This window comes from Bos javanicus, chromosome X, assembly GCF_032452875.1.
Source record: "Bos javanicus breed banteng chromosome X, ARS-OSU_banteng_1.0, whole genome shotgun sequence".
Classification (NCBI taxonomy): domain Eukaryota; kingdom Metazoa; phylum Chordata; class Mammalia; order Artiodactyla; family Bovidae; genus Bos; species Bos javanicus.
This window is the reverse complement of record NC_083897.1, coordinates 70,100,812-70,120,796: the sequence shown is the minus strand read 5'-3', so window position 1 is coordinate 70,120,796 and position 19,985 is coordinate 70,100,812. Positions and strand designations below refer to the sequence as shown.

At 34.1% G+C, this 19,985-nt stretch overlaps 1 protein-coding gene across 2 annotated transcripts in view; it reads right to left on the bottom strand.

Moving 5' to 3' along the window:
- HDX (highly divergent homeobox) overlaps nucleotides 1–19,985 on the bottom strand; it is a 212,515-nt gene that overhangs the window by 126,814 nt on the left and 65,716 nt on the right. For both annotated transcript variants that reach the window (XM_061409577.1, XM_061409578.1), the window contains one exon: nucleotides 695–748. In XM_061409577.1, the coding sequence (XP_061265561.1) occupies nucleotides 695–748 (54 nt within the window). The remainder of the gene's footprint in view (nucleotides 1–694; nucleotides 749–19,985) is intronic.

The window sequence follows — 19,985 nt, the reverse complement described above, 5'->3', positions numbered from 1 at the left end:
TTGAGATATTTTTCGAAAAGTCTACTCACATTATTGTTGTTTTTTTTTTAAACTGCTGAAATCTTTTAATACTTTCCCTTCTAAGGAAAAGTTACATCAAAATCTCCTGCCTGTTAGATTTATAGTTGCTACACAGACCAAATGAATGAGATTCTTTAGGAAAACACAATTTTAATGAAATTATGTTAGATTAGTATAATAAGAATCATAACAGTTGTAGCAGAAAGCCAGAGAACAATACTGTTAAAATATTAGTTACTCACCACTTCTAAATACTGAAATACACAAATATATAGTATGTAATTTATTTAGTATGTAATTTACATAGTATGTAATTTATTTAACTTTGATTGAGATGTTTATATGAATCATGATTCAATTCTATGATAAAATTAACTGGTCTTATTAGATGTATAAAAATTATGATATTTTATGAAATATCTTTAATTTTTTAAAACTGAAAACACTGCTTAAAGTTTATACAATGTGTTAATTACTGTCTTTTATTTAAGGTTACCTTTTTAGTTTATATAAATATTATGATTTCAAAATATGTCTTTTGAGATTAGGATTAATTAACTAATTGAGGCTCAGTATTGCCAACTTTTCAAATATCATGACAATTTTCTCAATGGCATTCCTACTAATGAGATGGGGGAAACCCATTTGCTGCTTTAAATGAAAGATTACTTACTGCTCTTTTTCTAGAACACCCTGTAATCCAAGGCACAGTAAGGTTTCCTGAAATCTGTGGAAACAACAAATGGAATCTCAGTGAGGTATGCATTGATACTATTTGGAATGCTGATCAATACCAAAGAATTCACACAAGATGTCAAGATAGGTCTGCATTCAGAGCATATCCCCTATGTGGACAAATGCTGTTACCTTATTGAAAGCAAGAGCTTTAAAAGGCCTTCCTTCATGGCAAAATTCAAAAAGCAGTGTAGTTCCTCTGAAAATTCAAGAAAATTTTGAGGATGTTTTTTAGGCCTGGAAATATGGTTTGGAAATCTATGGACAATAAAATTATTATAATAATAAAACTTCATTGCTCTGTGAAATAAATGAGTTACAATCATCAAATAATTATCTACAGTCATTGTACTATATTTTGCCTTTCTACATTTATTCATCTTACATAACTGCAAGGCCCTTTTTAAGTAGAAACTACTAAGGTGAATAGCTAGTAAAACCATATTACATCAGCATTGCCACATAAGGAGATAGATGCTACTCTCATAGGATTCTGGGGAGTGATTCCAGAGACCAAAGTGTTTCTGAGAGCAATGACGCTGGTTAGCCTATACTTAACCACACCTTTTCCTAAGACATACAAGGATTGGGGAGTACTCAAAACTCTCCACTTGCACTCTCCTTCCCTCCCAAACATATGGCTCTCAAGAGACTGACAAATCAGCCTTTCTAAGTGGTAGTGGTGAAGGAATGTGATATTCAATAAAACACTTTTTGTTTTTGATAAATTATATTCAGCAATGGTCAATGAATCTGTATTATGCTTATTTATAAGAAGTGATGCTCAAAAAGTCAAGGTAAATTGTAAAGTGATATTATTGAAATTCCAGGTAAATGATTACTGTCCCTGACTATCAGACTTGCCATTTTGACTTTAAAATACATTAATATGCTAAGAACCAGTTAAAAATTATATAAACTCCAAATAATACTTGTAAGGAAAACTTTTACTCAAGTTAAAAATCCAATTAAAGTATAATAGCAATTAACTCAAATGTTTGAGGGCATGAGAAAGTTTGAATAATTGATTTTTAATGGTTAATTGAGAATTAAAAATTTCTACAGAAAAATACTTCAAAAGTTACATCTTCCTATCCTATTACTAATACTTGGTGTGAGATACAATGTTTGCAAAGTAAATTGATTGCTAGACTCAATGAAGGGGGTAAATCTGCTAAAATAGTCATATAATATACTCTTGAAAAAAATAGAGATATCCAACTGGATATATGTATATCTAAGTTTACCTATAACTGAGGATATTTTAAAACTCATTATGTTAAGTTGCTAGAGAAAATATGTTAAACCAAATGAGTTATACCTCCCTCATAAACTAGTAACTACTCAAAAGGGAGGAAAGTTATTGACAAACCTAGACAGCATATTAAAAAGCAGAGACATTACTTTGTCAACAAAGGTCCGCCTAGTCAAAGCTATGGTTTTTCCTGTGGTCATGTATGGATGTGAGAGTTGGACTGTGAAGAAAGCTGAGTGCCAAAGAATCGATGCTTTTGTACTGTGGTGTTGGAGAAGACTCTTGAGAGTCCCTTGGACTGCAAGGAGGTCCAACCAGTCCACTCTAAAGGAGATCAGTCTTGGGTGTTCATTGGAAGGACTAATGTTGAAGCTGGAACTCCAATATTTTGGCCATCTGATGTGAAGAGCTGACTCATTTGAAAAGACCCTGATGTTGGGAAAGATTGAAGGCCGGAGGAAAAGGGGATGACAGAGGATGAGATGGTTGGATGGCATCACTGACTCAATGGACATGAGTTTGGGTGAACTCCGGGATTTGGTGATGGACAGGGAGGCCTGGTGTGCTGCAGTTCATGGGGTCACAAAGAGTCGGACATGACTGAGCAACTGAACTGAACTGAACTCAAAAATTAATGTGAAACAAATGATATATATAATAAACAAGGTAATTGAATTTCTTGAAATATGGACCTTATTATACATTTAAGAATACAAAATGTAGATTCACTAGAGGGCATACAGAAGAAGTAAGAACTACAGTCTCACAGCCTCCATAATGAAAATCATAGTCACACAAAGTTAATCAGAATAAGAAGGCAGATGATTATATCCCAGATGAAGGAACAAGATAAAATACAAGAAAAACAACTAAAGGAACTGGAAATTGGCAACCTTCCAGAAAAAGAGTTCAGAATGATGATAGTGAAGATGATCCAGGATCTAGGAAAAATAACAGAGGAGATTCAAGAAATGGTTACCAAGACCTAGATGACCTAAAGAACAAACACACAGAAAAAAATAATACACTTGAATGAATCCATAAAAGGCAGAAGAACAGATAAGTTACTTGGAAGACAGAATGGTGGAAATCACTGCTGCAAAATAGAATATAGAAGAAAAGAATGAAAATAAATGGAAACAGACTAAGAGACCTCTGGAACCACATTAAGCACACCAGCATTTGCATTTTAGGGATTCCAGAAGGAGAAAAGAGAGAGAAAGGACAGAGAAAATATTTCATGAGATAATAGCTGAAAATTTCCCTAACATGGGAAAGGAAAAAATCAACCAAGTCCAGGAATTGCAGAGTCCCAGGCAGGATAAACCAAAGGAGGAACACACCAGGACATATAGTAATCAAACTGACAAAAATTAAAGACAAAGATAAAATATTAAAAGTAACAAGGGAAAAACAACAAATAATATACAAGGGAACTGCCATAAGGTTATCAGGTAATTTCTGAAGAGAAACTCTATAAACCATAAGGGAATGTCATGATATATTTAAAATTATGAAAGGGGAAAGAAAGCCTACAATCAAAAATACTCTACCCAGCAAGACTCACATTCAGATATGGTGGAGAAATCAAAAGCTTTCCAGACAAGCAAAAGTTAAGAGAATTCAGCACCAGCAAATCAGTTATACAACAAATACCAAAGGAACCTGTTTAGGCAGGAAACACAATAGAAGGCAAAAACCTACAAAAAATAAACCGAAAGCAATTAAGAAAATGGTAATAAGGTAATACATATCAATAATTACCTTAAATGTAAATGGATTAAATGCACCAACTAACCAAAAAACATAGACTGGTTGGGTGGATACAAAAATAAGACACATATATATGCTGTCTACAAGAGACCCACCTCAGACCTAGGGACACTTACAGACAAAGTAAGGGGACAGGAGAAGGTATTCCATGAAAATGAAAATCAAAAAAAAGCTGGAGTAGCAATACTCATATCAGACAAAATAGATTAAAAAAAATAGAGACAAAGAAGGACATTACATGATGATCAAGTGTTCAACTCAAGAAGATATAAAAATTATGAATATATATATATACACCCAACATAGGAGCACCTCAAAATGTAAGGCAAATACAAACAAGAATAAAGGGAGAAATCAATAGTAATACAATAATAGTGGGAGATTTCAACTCCCCACTTTCATCAATGGACAGATCATCCACACAAAAAACTAATAAGGAAACATAGGCCTAAATGACACTTTAGACTGGATGGACTTAATAATTGTTGAGCATTCCACCCAAAAGCAGCAGACTATGCATTCTTTTCAAGTGCCCACGGAACATTCTCAAGGAATGAGCACATGCTGGACCACAAGGCAAACTTTGGCAAATTAAAGAAAATTGAAAACATATCAAGCATGTTTTCTCATCACAGTGTTATGAGATTAGGAAAAAAACTACAAGATAGCGGTCCTAAGATGGCGGAGGAACAGGATGGGGAGACCACTTTCTCCCCCAGAAATTCATTGAAAGATCATTTGAATGCTGAGCAAATTCCACAAAACAACTTCTGAATGCTGGCAGAGGACACCAGGCACCAAGAAAGGCAGCCCATTGTCTTTGAAAGGAGATGTTTTATCATCAGTCCTGTAGGGATGGAGAAGTCTTGAGGCTACTGTAAGATTAAGACTGAAAACCAGAAGCAGGAGGCTTAAATCCAAAACCCAAGAACACCAGAGAACTCCTGACTCCAGGGAACATCAATTAATAAAAGCTCATCCAAAAGCCTCTATACCTACACTGAAACCAAGTTCCACCCAAGAACCAAAAAGTTTCAGAGCAAGACATAACAAACACATTCTCCACCAACACAGGAACAAACCAGCTCTTCAGCAAATGCTAAAGGATCTTCTCTAGACATGAAACACAGAAAGGGTGTATAAACTCGAACCCCCAAAAAAGTAAATGGCAACTGGATCATACTCATCAATATTCATCAATAATGTAAATGGGTTGAATGCTGCAACCAAAAGACAAAGACTGGCTGAATGTATACAAAAATAAGACCCCTATATATGCTGTTTACAAGAGACACATCTCTAAACAAGGGACACTTACAGACTGAAAGAGAAGGGCTGGGAAAAAGATATTTCACGCAAATGGAGACAAAAGAAAGCAGGAATAGCAATACTCATATCATATAAAATAGACTTTGAAATAAAGGCTGAGAAAAGAGACAAAGAAGGACACTTCATAATGATCAAGGATCAACCCAAGAAGAAGATACACAATTATAAAAATATATGCACCCAACATAGGAACACCACATCATGTAAGGCAAATGCTAACAATTAAGAAAGGGGAAACTTACAGTAATATTAAAATTATTAGTAAAATCCCAGAATAATAATAGTAAAATCACAAAAATAATAGTCAGAGACTTTAATATCACACTCACGCCTATGGATATATCAACTAAACAGAAAATTAACAAGAAAACACAAACTTTAAATGATACAATGGACCAGTTAGACCTAATTGATATCTATAGGACATTTCACCCCCAAAAAAGGAATTGCACCTTTTTCTCAAGTGCACACGGAATCTTCTCTAGGATAGATCACATCCTGGGCCTCAAATCTAGTCTTGCTAAATTCAAAAAAATTGAAATAATTCCAAGCTCGTTTCTAATCACAATGCAGTAAGATCAGATGTCAACTACAGGAAAAAAGAAAAAAAAAAACTATTAAAAGTTCCAACATATGGAGGCAAAGCAACACACTTCTGAATAACAAAAAAATCAAAAAAGAAATCAAAATACACATAGAAATGAATGAAAATGAAAACACAACAATCCAAAACCTGTGGGACTCAGTAAAAGCAGTGCTAAGGGGAAGGTTCATAGCAATACAAGGTTACTTCAAAAAACAAGAAAAAAAGTCAAATAAATAACCTAACTCTACACCTAAACAACTAGAAAAAGAAGAAATGAAGAACCCCAGGGTTAGTAGAAGGAAAGAAATCTTAAAAAATAAGGCAGAAATAAATGCAAAAGAAACAAAAGAGACCATAGCAAAAATCAACAAAGCCAAAAGCTGATTCTTTGAGAAGATGAATAAAATAGCCAAACCATTATCTGGACTTATTAAGAAACAAAGGGAGAAGAATCAAATCAACAAAATTAGAAATGAAAATGTTGATCACAACGGACAACACAGAAATACAAAGGATCATAAGAGACTACTATCAGCAACTATATGACAATAAAATGGACAATTTGGAAGAAATGGACAAATTCTTAGAAATGCATAACTTTCCAAAACTGAGCCAGGAAGAAATAGAACTTTTTAACAGACCTATCACAAGCACAGAAATCAGAACTGTAATAAGAAATCTACCAGCAAACAAAAGCCCAGGACCAGTCGGCTTCACAGATGAATTCTACCAAAAATTGAGAAAAGCGAACACCTATCCTACTCAAACTCTTCCAGAAAATTGCAGAGGAAGGTAAACTTCTAAACTCATTCTATGAGGCACCATCACCCTAATACCAAAACCTGACAAAGATGCCACAAAAAAAGAAAACTACAGGCCAATATCACTGATGAACATAGATGCAAAAATCCTTAACAAAATCCTAGCAAACACAATCCAACAACATATTAAAAAGATCATACATCTTGACCCAGTGGTTTTTTCCCAAGGATGCAAGGATTCTTCAATATATGTAAATCAATCAATGTAATGTAATACACCACATTAACAAATTGGAAGATAAATACTACATTATTATCTCAATAGATGCAGAGAAAGCCTTTGACAAAATTCAATATCCATGTATGATAAAAGCCTTCCAGAAAGTAGGCATAGAAGGAACATACCTCAGCATAATAAAAGCTAAATATGACAAACCCACATCAAACATTGTCCTCAATAGTGAAAACTTGAAAGCGTTTCCCCTAAAGTCAGGAAAAAGACAAGGGTGCCCACTCTCCCCACTACTATTCAACATAGTTTTGGAAGTTTTGGCCACCGGAAGCAGAGAAGAAAAAGGAATAAAAGGAATCCAGATTGGAAAAGAAGAAGTAAAACTCTCACTGTTTGCAGATGACATGATCCTCTACATGGAAAACCCTAAAGACTCCACCAGAAAATTATTGGAGCTAATCAATGAATATAAGAACTTTTCAGGATATAAAATTAACACACAGAAATCCCTTGCATTCCTATACACTAATAATGAGAAAACAGAAAGAGAAATTAAGGAAATAATTCCATTAACCATCGCAATGAGAAGTATAAAATACTTAGGAATATATCTACCTAAAGAATCAAAAGACCTATATATAGAAAACTATAAAACACTGATGAAAGAAATCAAAGAGAACACATATAGATAGAGAAATATACCGTGTTCATGGATTGGAAGAAGCAATATAGTGAAAATGAGTATACTACCCAAAGCAATCTATAGATTCAATCCAATCCCTATCAAGCTACCAACAGTATTTTTCACACAACTAGAACAAATAATTTCACAATTTGTATGGAAATACAAAAAACCTCGTATAGCTAAAGCAATCTTGAGAAAGAAGAATGGAACTGGTAGAATCAACTTGCCTGACTTCAGGCTATACTACAAAGCCACAGTCATCAAGACAGTATGGTACTGGCACAAAGACAGAAATATAGATCAGTGAAACAAAATAGAAAGCCCAGAGATAAATCCATGCACCTATGGACACCTTTTCTTTGACAAAGGAAGCAAGAATATACAATGGAGAAAAGACAATCTCTAACAAGTGGTGCTGGGGAAAATGTTCAACCACTTGTGGGAGAATGACATTGAAACATGTAAAGTATCATGTAAGAAACGAGTTGCCAGTCCAGGTTCGATACACGATACTGGATGCTTGAGGCTAGTGCACTGGGATGACCCAGAGGGATGGTATGGGGAGGGAGGAGGGAGGAGGGTTCAGGATGGGGAACACATGTATACCTGTGGCGGATTCATTTTGATATTTGGCAAAACTAATACAATTATGTAAAGTTTAAAAATAAAATAAAATTTAAAAAAAAAGAATGTGGAGAGTAGTGTGGATGAATATCACTAATATATGTAAATGGACAGCCATTGGGAACTTCCTGTATGACTCAGGAAACTCAAACAGGGGCTCTGTAATAACCTAGAGCAGTGGAGATGGGCGGGAGGTGCGAGGGAGATTCAAGAAGGAGAGGACATACGTTCACCTATGGTTAATTTATGTTGATGTTTGACAGAAATCAAGCCAATATTGTAAGCCAATCATCAATCAATTTAAAATAAATAAATATATATTTAAAAAATAAAAATAAATAAAAAAGAATGAAACTAGAATACTTTCTAACACCATGCACAAAAAAAAACTCAAAATGGATTAAAGATCTAAACGTAAGATCAGAAACTATAAAACTCCTAGAGGAAAACATAGGCAAAACACTCACTGACATAAATCACAGCAGGATCCTCTATGACTCACCTCCCAGAGTAATGGAAATAGAAGCAAAAATAAACAAATGGGACCTAATTAAACTTAAAAGCTTTTGCCCAATGAAGGAAACTATAAGCAAGGTGAAAAGACAGTCTTCAGAACGGGAGAAAATGAAGCAAATGAAGCAACTGACAAACAACTAATCTCAAAAATATACAAGCAACTCCTACAGCTCAATTCCAGAAAAGTAAACGACCCAATCAAAAAATGAGCCAATGAACTAAACAGACATTTCTCCAAAGAAGATATACAGATGGCTAAGAAATACATGAAAAGATGCTCAACGTCGCTCATTATCAGAGAAATGCAAATCAAAACCACTATGAGGTACCATCTCATGCCGGTCAGAGTGCCTGTTATTCAAAGTCTACAAGCAATAAATGCTGGAGAGGGTGTGGAGAAAAGGGAACCCTCTTACACTTTTGATGGGAATGCAAAGTAGTACAGCCACTATGCAGAACAGTGTGGAGATTCCTTAAAAAACTGGAAATAGAACTGCCATATGACCCAGAAATCCCACTGCTGGGCATACACACTGAGGAAACCAGAATTGAAATAGACACGTGTACCCCAATGTTCATCACAGCACTGTTTATAATAGCCAAGACATGGAAGCAACCTAGATGTCCATTGACAGACAAATGGATAAGAAAGCTGTGGTACATATACATAATGCAATATTACTCAACCATTAAAAAGAATACATTTGAATCATTACTAATAAGGTGGATGAATCTGGAGCCTATTATACAGACTGAAGTGAGTCAAAAAGAAAAACACCAATACAGTATAATAATGCATATATATGGAATTTAGAAAAATGATAATGACCTATATGTGAGACAGAAAAAGAGACACAGATGTATAGAACAGTCTTTTGGACTCTGTGGGAGAAGGCGAGGGTGGGATGATTTGAAAGAGTAGCATTGAAACATGTATATTATCATATATGAAACAGATCACCAGTTCAGATTCGATGCATGAGACAGGGTGCTCAGGGCTGGTGAACTGGGATGACCCAGAGGGATGGGAGGTCAAAGGAGGGTTCAGGATGGGGAACAGATGTACACCCATTCTTGTTTCATGTCAATGTATGGCAAAATCCACTACAATATTATAAAATAATTAGCCTTCAATTAAAATAAATAAATTAAAAACAAAAAGAAATAAACCACAAGAAAAAAACTATAAGAAACAGAAACATGTGGTGGCTAAACAACATGCTCTTACTACTAAACAACCAATGCATCACTGAAGAAATCAAAGAGGAAAACAGTAAATACCTAGAGACAAAGGAAAACAAAAGCACAATGGTCCAAAACCTATGGGATACAGCAAAAGCAGTTCTAAGAAGGAAGTTTATAGCAGTATAGTCTTATCTCAAGAAACAAGAAAAATATCAAGTAGAAAACCTAACCTTACACCTAAAACAACTAGAGAAAGAAGAATAAACAAAACCTAAAATTATTAAAAGGAAAGAAATTACAAAGATCAGAGTAGAAATAACTGAAATAGAGACAAAGACAATAATTGCAAAGATCAATGGAACAAAAAGTTGGTTCTTTTAAAAGTTAAACAAAATTGATAAACCCTTAGCTAGACTCTTCAAGAAAATAAATAATAAAGGAGAGGACTCAAGTCAGTAAAAGTAGAAATGGAAAATAATCTACAAATGAATCCACAGAAATACAGAGGATCAACTGAGACTGCTATAAGCAACTGAATGCCAAGAAATTGGACACTCTGGAAGAAACAGACAAATGTTTAAAAAGGTACAGTCTCCCAAGACTGAACCAGGAAGACATAGAAAATATGAACCAACAAATCACAAGCACTTAAATTGAAATTGTGATTTTGAAAACTCCCATCAAACAAAAGTCCAGGACCTGATGGCATCACAGGCAAAGTCTATCAAATATATACAGAAAAGTAAATACCTATCCTTCTGAAACTATACTAAAAAAATTACAGAGGAAGGAAAACTTTCAAACTCATTTTATGAGGCCACCATCATCCTGACACCAAAACCAGACAAAGATACCACAAAAAAGAAAAATTTCAGGCCAACATCACTGATGCACATAGATGCAAAAATCCTCAACAAAATATTAGCAATCCAAATCCAACAATACATTTAAAAAATCATGCTTGTGATAAAGTAGGATTTATCCCAGGGATGCAAGGATTTTCAGTATCTGCAAATCAATCAATGTGATATACCACATCAATAAATTAAAGAATAAAACCATATGATCTTCTCAATATATGCAGAACATACTCCTGACAAAATTCAGCACAAATTTATGATAAAAACTCTCCAGAAACCAGGCATAGAGAAAATACACCTCAACAAAATAAAGTCAATATACAACAAGCCTACAGCTAACATCATACTCAATAGTGAAAAGCTGAAAGCATTTCCACTAAGATCAGGAACAGACAAGGATGTCCACACTTGCCACTTTTATTCAACATAGTTTTGGAAGTCCTAGCTATAGCAATCAGAGAATAAAAAGAAGTAAAAGAATCTATATATGAAAAGAAAAATTTAAACTGCCACTGTTTGCAGATGACATGATGCTATACATAGAAAATCCTAAAGATACCACCAGAAAATTAGTAGAACTCATTAATGAACCTGGTAAAGTTGAAGTTTGCAAAATTACATGCAGAAATTTTGCATTTCTATACAGTACAATGAAAGATCAGAAAGAGAAATTCAACAAACAATTCCATTTGTCATAACATCAATAAAAATAAAATACTTCAGAATAAACTTACCTAAGGAGACAAAGTACCTGTACTCCAAAAACAAAATAATGCTGATGAAAGAAATCGAAGAAGACACAGACAGATGAAAAGATATATCATTTTTGTAGATTGGAGGAATCAATATTTTCAAAATGACTATACCACCCAAGACAATCCACAGATTCAATGCAATCCTTATCAAATTACCAATGGCATTTTTTACAGAACTAGAACAAAAAAATCTCATAACTTGTAAGGAGACACAAAAGACACCAAAGAGCCAAAGCAATCTTGAGGAATAAAATGGAGTTGGAGGAATCAGGCTACCTGACTTCAGACTATACTGCAAAGCTACAGTCATCCAAACTGTATGGTACTGGCACAAAAATAGAATAAATAAAAAATAGATCAATGGAACAGGATAGAAAACCCAGAAATAAGCCCATGAACTTATGCTTAAATAATCTGTGACAAAGGGTAGAAGACTACATAATGTTGGAAAGCGGTCTCTTCAACAAATGGTGCTGGGAAAATTGGACAGCTACATGTTAAAAAAATGAAATTAGATCATTCTTTAACACCACTCATAAAAATAAGTCTGAAACGGATTAAAGAACTAAACGTGAGACCAAACACTATAAAACTCCTAGAGAAAACATAGGAAGAACACTCTCTGGCATAAATCATAGCAATATCTTTTTGGATAGTCTCCAAGAATAACAACAACATCCAAGAATAATGAAAAAAAAAAAAATAAAGTAGTAGCACCTCTTAAACTCAAAAGCTTTTTCACAGCATAGGAAATAATAAAGAAAAAGACAACCACAGATTGAGAGAAAATCTTTTCAAGTGATGTGACTGACAAAGGATTAGTTTCCAAAATTTACAAACAGTTCATGATACGTGCCTGCATGCATGCATGCATGCTCAGCTGTGTCTGACTCTTTATGACCCCATGGACTATAGCCTGCCAGGCTCCTCTATCTATGGACTTTTTCAGCAAGAATACTGAAGTAGGTTGTCATTTCCTTCTCCAGGGGATCTTCCCAACTCCAGGATCAAAGCTGTGTCTTTTGCATCTACTGCATTGTCAGGCAGATTCTTTACCACTGAGTGATTGGGGAAGTTCATGATCCTCAACAGCATCACAACAAACAACCTAATCAATAAATGGGCAGAAGACCTAAATAGACATTTATCCAAAGAAGACATATAGATGGCCAAAGAACAGATGTTCAACATCACTAATTATTAGAGAAATGCAGATCAATACTGCAATGAAATATCACTTCACACCAATCAAAATGGCTCCCATCAAAAAATCCACAAACAACAAATTCTGGAGAGGGTGTGGTAAGAAGGGAACCCTCCTAGACTGTTGATGGGAATGTAAATTTGTACAGTTGCCATAGAGAACGGCATGGAGGTTCCTTAAAAAACTAAAGTAAAGCTACCATATGACCCTGCAATCCAACTCCTGGGCATAGATCCAGAGAAAAGCATGATCTGAAAGGATATAATGCACCCCAATGTTCACTCCAGTACTGTTTACAATACCAAGACAAGGAATCAACCTAAATGTCCACTGACAGAGAAGTGGATAAAGAAGATATGGTACATATATACTACGTAATATTACTTAGCCATTAAAAAAATGAAATAATGTCACTTTGAGCAACATGGATGGACCTAGAGTGTCACACTCAGTGAAGTAAGTCAGACAGGGAAGTAGAAATATCATGACATCACTTATATGTGGAATCTAAAAGAAATAATACAAATGAACTTACAAAACAGAGAGTCACAGGCTTAGAGAACAAACTTATGGTTGATGGGAGAAAGATAGGGGGAAGGGATAGGGAGATTGGGATGGATATATGCACACTGCTGTATTTAAAAAGGATAACCAACAAGAACTTACTACATAGTTCATGGAACTCTGCTGAATGTTATGTGGCAGCCTGGATAGAAGGGGGTTTGGGGGAAAAAGTATATATGGGTATTTGTGGCTGAATCCCTTCACTGTTCACCTGAAGCTATTGTAAGATTGCTAATTGGCTACACACCAATACAAAATAAAAAGTTTAAAAACTAAAAAGTAAATAAAAAGGAATATAAAATGTGGTCCTGATTAAATCACTTGAATGTAACCCAGAAAATGGAAAACTCCAATATGCACCTTAGCATTCAAATATTATACGTTACATGTGATTCAGGAAAAGATGAAGTATCATTTTTTGCTTTATAATTCTGTGACACCAATTACATGATACTAAAATTCTGTGTTTAACTACCCTCTACTCTTATTTCATATAAATTCTTCAGTTCCTTATATTTCTGCTAGAACTCAGGAATGGCCAAGCATAGTAGCTAATTTGTAGGTTTTTTAAAAATCATAGTACTGTATAAATGTTTCTCTCAAATTTGGAAAGATTTCTTTGGTGCATTAGTGATGACAAGGTTCCTCCCTCATAAAAAGTTATAAAATACAGTATTTCAAATGAGTCAGGTAATATACTTCTCATTTAAGTGATATTGAAGTTCTAAAAACAGTTGTCAACACTCTGGCTTTGAAAATTGTAAAATGAATCCACAAGAAGACAAGACTGATTTAACAAACATATTAGAACTTACATGTCCAAATGAGTACTGTGTGTTTCAAAGTAAAAAACTTAGGAAGTTATAAAGTCATTACAATGATGCCACATTATTGAAAGCACCTTGGGATTTTTTTTTTTTTTTTGAGTTGTTAGTTCATGACTCATCCAGATATTCTGTCTCAATCATATTCCTTTTGTTAACTAAAAATATAACAGCTCAGAGTGAGCATCCATATTATTCACTAAATGTGGTTCAGAATGAATTCTGTTTTCCAAAATCAAGTTTTCCCTAAAACGATGAAGGTTTGTCACCACTGAAAGCACTGAAAAGAATCCCACCGGACCTTAAAGCAATTGTAAAAAAACTTCAAAAACTTTTGACAAGTTGAACATTATTGAAATTGACATAAGTAAATATAACTTTCCCAGGTAACTAATTTGAATTCTGTTCAAATATTTATCAAGCATCTCTGTACTAGGTGCTGTTATAGGTGCTACAAGAAACAAAAAGATGGGTAAAACATAATTCCCCGGGGGGGGGCAGAATTATGATCTTAGAGGGAAAGATGAGACATGTGCATGAATGACTGTAATACAAAGAAAACTATGATAAATGACACAAAGGAGGTACAATAAATGAAGTGCAGTAGGAGTTCAAGATATGGCAAAATTGTGTCACTTGTGAATTTATATCTCAGCTGAATGTTAAAAGATGAACAAAATTTTGATAGAAATAAAAAAGCATTCCATGGGGGAAAGAATGGCATGAACACTGCCATTATAAAAGGATAGGGTTAGTTTGGCTATGATCATTTCAGGTATATCTAGAAAGGGAGTTAGGGTCACTTTGTGGAGTGTATGAATGCCAAGGTACATGTATATCTAATTCTGTAGAAAATAAGGAGTCACTGAAAGTTTTTAAGCAGATGAATTATATGTTCAGAATTGTAGTTTTATACATAAGGATGATTAATGTGATTAAATGTATGTAATTAAGTATACTGAATTAAGTATGGAAACTTTTACAATAATTTAGGCAAGAGATAACCCAGGCTTGGAACAAGGTTAGAAGAGGTGGGAATTGAAAAGAGAAATATAAAACATAATTCTAAAAAAGATCGTGTGCATGGGATACAAGAAAACTAAACAATCTCGTGATTACTGAAGCAGTCTTTTAATGGTCATCATAAAATTTTCTCCACAAATGGCTGCCTGCTCAAACTAATGGAGAGTTGTGAATGTGAATGTAAGAAAGTGCCTAATGTTGGAAATCTGCTTCTCTTGGCTAAGAGTGGATACACTAAAGGATATAACAAACTAATTTGGATGTAAAATGGAGTCACATCATATAGATAGTTAAGATTTGTGAATCCAACTATACAACACTTATCTTTCTTTGAGCTATTTAGATCCTAAAAGATGCTGCTGTTAAAGTTCTGTCCTCAATGAGTTAACAAATTTGGAAAACTTAGCAGTGGCCACAGGACTGGAAAAAGTCAGTTTTCATTCCAATTTCAAAGAAAAGAATGTTCAAACTACCATACGATTGCACTCAGTTTGCAATACAGTAAGATTATGCTCAAAATCCTTTAAGCTAGGCTTCAGCATAGAAGCTAAAGAAAGCTGGGCACCAAAGAAATGATGCTTTCAAATTGTGGTGCTGGAGAAGACCCTTGAGAGTCCCTTGGACAGCAAGGAGATCAAACCAGTCAATCTTAATGGAAGAACTGATGCTGAAGCTGAAGCTTTAGTACTTTGGCCATCTGATCTGAAGAGCCAGCTCATTGGAAAAGACCCTGATGCTGAGAAAGATTGAGGGCAAGAGAAGAAGGGGATGACAGAGGATGAGATGGTTGGACAGCATCACCACCAACTCAATGGACATAAGTTTGAGCAAACTTTGGGAGATGGTGAAAGACAGGGAAGCCTGGTGTGCTGCAGACCATGAGGTTTCAAAGAGTCAGATATGACTTAGCAACTGGAACAACAACAAACTTTCTCATACTTAAAACAGATACCATATATCAGAATACTAGTTATAAATTATATATATACATTAATATGCATAGTTATATGTTCACAAGAAAGCATCCACACAGTTACTTTTATGGGTGACTTAAGGAATTTTTTAAGGAATTTTCATTATATTTAATTATATACCATTTAGACCTTACAGTTGCCTCTGCTGGTGGCTCAGCTGGTAAAGAATCCAGAATTCATTGGTGTAACAAAGCTCCTATCTGAAATATACTATATTTTAGATAAGCCAGAAAATTAAGTATTTAACATGTGCTTATATAGAATTTAATTATCTGAAACATTCAGATAATAACCATACCTCTCAGTAAATTTCAGCAGTAAGCAATTCACAAATTAATGTTTTAGCTTTCCATCAGTTGCTTCGGTATCAGTTGAGCATTAAAACCTGTCAATCACTCTGCTATAATCAGCAGGGCTTCCTAGACTTTTTTCAATTATGAGATACAGAGCATAGAGGACACTGCTGGGCATGTAATATGCAATCAATAAACATATACTAATTGATTGATCAAATTAACTTGTTCCTTTATTGTTCACTAGCTTCACTTGCCAAAATGCAACAAAGGCCAAGAGTGGAAATATAGGGTAGGCAGTTGAGAGGAACGGAATAAGTTGCTTCTGGTTGACAATAATGTGTCCTGGAAGAAAGAAGAAAAGAAATAAAATATTTCTCTCTTTTCTCTCTACCAAGTGTAGAAAAGGAAGTAAGTAATCTTTACATTTGAAATTTTAATTACAACTTTTGGCCAAGCAACTAACATGTTTTTTAAGCATATGGGTTTTTTCTCCATTAAGTCATATGAAATTAGTGTTTAGAGAAGTTTACTAGCCTGACAAATTCTTGCAGTTGACAATCAAATTGCTATTTTTTTTTTTTTAGTATGCAATTTTAGTACTTAAAAGTTCACAAACTACAAGAGATTAAGATCAGGGAAACTTGAATTCCAAGACACTTCACCGGAATTATAAAAGTACTCACAGATGACATAACAAATCTGGTTTTATCATATTGATTTTAGAGATATTGCCTGTTAAAAATAATGGAGAGATATAGTAAAAAATATAAATTAACATGTGTTTTAATGCCAAGGACCTGGGGAATATAGAAATATATATCTCTATCCCTTGAAATTATGTCTTCTAAAATATTTTACAATTTGATCTTAATGTTTCTTATGTAAAAAAAAATTGAGAAAATATAAGCATTCTTTACTAACTTTAGAAAATAAATTGTCAGATTTATATTTAAGTTCTCTCTCTATATATATACAACTGAAATTAAAAGTTTTATTACATGTATATTCAGAGATAAATTTCTTAAAAAAAAACAGCAAAAGATTTACAGCTTTTATCAAACTACAATATTCTCTGCTTTGGACTAGCATTCTTAACATGAATCATGGTTTCCTGTCTTTGCTTTGTACATGGGTCCTTGCTGAGCCAAAACATAGGTACTTAAAAGACATCAAACACCATGGTAGTTTATTGCTGATAGTAGTTTATGTACTGATACATTTACTATGTAATTTAAAAGAAAAACAGCAAAGACAACAACAAGATGGATTAAGCAGATTCCCTTACCATGGAAACATTAAATTAACAGATAGAAATTGAAAAGAACAACATCATGGTAGCAATCAAACAACATTCTAACCTGACTTTGGCCTGCTTGTGAGTTTCAGCTGTTTAGCTCCTAAGTTGGAGTTCACACAGCCAAGAGTGGCATAGCTCAGATCTCAGGCTAGGGAAAGTGGCAGGAAGCAGCAGGGAAGACTCAAAAAAATAGCAATCAAACAAATAAAAAAATCAAGAAAAAGCCACATAAAGAATCAACCTGCAATTCAGGAGACACAGGAGACACTGGGTTGGGAAGATCGCCTGGAGGAGGAAATGGCAGCTCAACTCCAGTATTTTTGCCAGGAAAATCTCATGGACAGGGGACCCTGGTGAGCTACAGCCCATCGTGTTGCAAAGAGTCAAATACGACCGAGTATTTGCAGGAGCACACAAAAAGGTAGGAAATTTCATGGCATTTAAAAAGCGTTGTACTCTCTTCCTTGTGTGGCATGACATGGATCACCGAAAGTGTTATTTGGTCACCATTTCCCTTATGTGAACCAAAGAGAGCAGAATAAAGTGAGCTTAAAACATTCTAACCTGACTTTGGCCTGCTTGTGAGTTTCCTCTCTTTAGCTCCTAAGTTGGAGTTCACACAGTAAAGAGTAGCATAGCTCAGATCTCAGGCTAGGGAAAGTGGCAGGAAGCAGCAGGCAAGACTCAAAAAAATAGCAAGAAAGAGATTATTGATGCATACACTAGGCCTTTCAAGGGTCTAAGAGAAACAAAAATGAGACTCTTTGGAAAATAAAAATATTTAAATGTAGCCATGTATAAAGGGAAATCAGCACAAAACATGCACACAGGACCAGAGGAGACACATGCCCAAGAAAGGCCTACAGAGACCTTAAGCCTTTACTCCAGTCTAATTAGTGAAAGTCTTCAGATGTGAAGACAGATGGCAAAGACTTGGGGAGGTGATTATTTGCTCAAGTGCCCAATTTAAAAAGTCACAAAATATGCAAAGAAATAGGAATACATCAGTCATTCAAAAGAATAAAATAAATGTCCAGAAAAATGTCCCTGAAGAAACATGAATATTGGAATTACTAGGCAAAAACTTTAAAACAATTATCTTAAATATATTCAACGAACTAAAGAAAAAAATACAAAGAGATGAAAGCAGAGTGACAATATATGTACAAAACAAGGATATCAACAAAGAGACAGAAATTACAAAAGGAACCAAGCAGAAATTTTGAAGCTGAAAATACTATAAATGAACTGAAAAATTCATTGAAAGTTCTCAAAAGAAGATAAAAGAGAAGATCACTGAACTTGAAAAGGGATCATTTGATATTACAAAGATTTAGGAACAAAAAAGGTAAAAGAATTCTTGAAATGGTGAACAAAGCCTGTGAGACTAATGGGACATTAACAAGCAGACAATATATACATTATAAAAGTCTTGGAAGGAAAAGATAAAGACAATGAGTCAGAGAAATTATTTGAATCAAACTTTTCAAATTTGAGAAAAGTCATTGTTATACAAATCCAAGAACTTAAAAAAAAAAAAAAAAAAAAACTCCAAGTAGGATAATGTAAAGAATTCCACACAGAGACACATAATCAAACTGTCAAAAGATAAGGACAAGGAAAGATTATTGGAAACAGTGAAAGTTGACTCATCACACAAAGGGGATTCTTAATAAGATTATCAGATTTCATAGCAGAAAGTTTGTAGGTAAGAAGGAAGTTGGATAATATGTTTAAAGTGATAAAAAAAATTACCAACTGACAATTATATATCTAGGAAACTGTCCTTCAATAATGGAGAAATTAAAACATTTCCAGATAAATATGAACTGAAGCAATTTATTACCACTAAATTTGCTCTGCAAGAAATGCTAAAGGAAGTCCTTCAAGTTGAGATGAAAAAACACTAGACATTAAATTGAAGCCATATGAAATTATAACTTTCTCCAGTAAAGGAAAACACATGGACAAATATAAAAACCAGTATTACTGTAATGTTCGTAATTCCACTTTTAATTTTCCTAAATGAATTTATAGATGAAGGAGTAAAATAAATATAAACCCACATTAATTGGTACTCGATATATACTCAATATGTAAAAATGTAATTTGTGATGTCATTAAAGTGGTATGACAGAGATGTAATGGATTAAAATCTTTGTATGCAACTGAAGTTAAATTACTATCAATTTAAAATAGATTGCTATAATTTTAAGACATTATATATGTAACCCCCATGGTAAACACAAGAAAAATATGTATAGAATATATATATATATATATATATATATAAAAGGGAATCAGGAAGGAACCAAAAAGAATTACTATTAAAAAGACAGTTAAACAAAAAAGAAGGTAGTAATTGATGAAATAAAGGACAAAAATATATAAGGCTTTTAGAAAGTAAGTAACACAAGGGACACTAGTAAGTCTTTCACTCTCAGTAATTACATGCAAATGGATTGATTTCCAAAATTATTGATAAA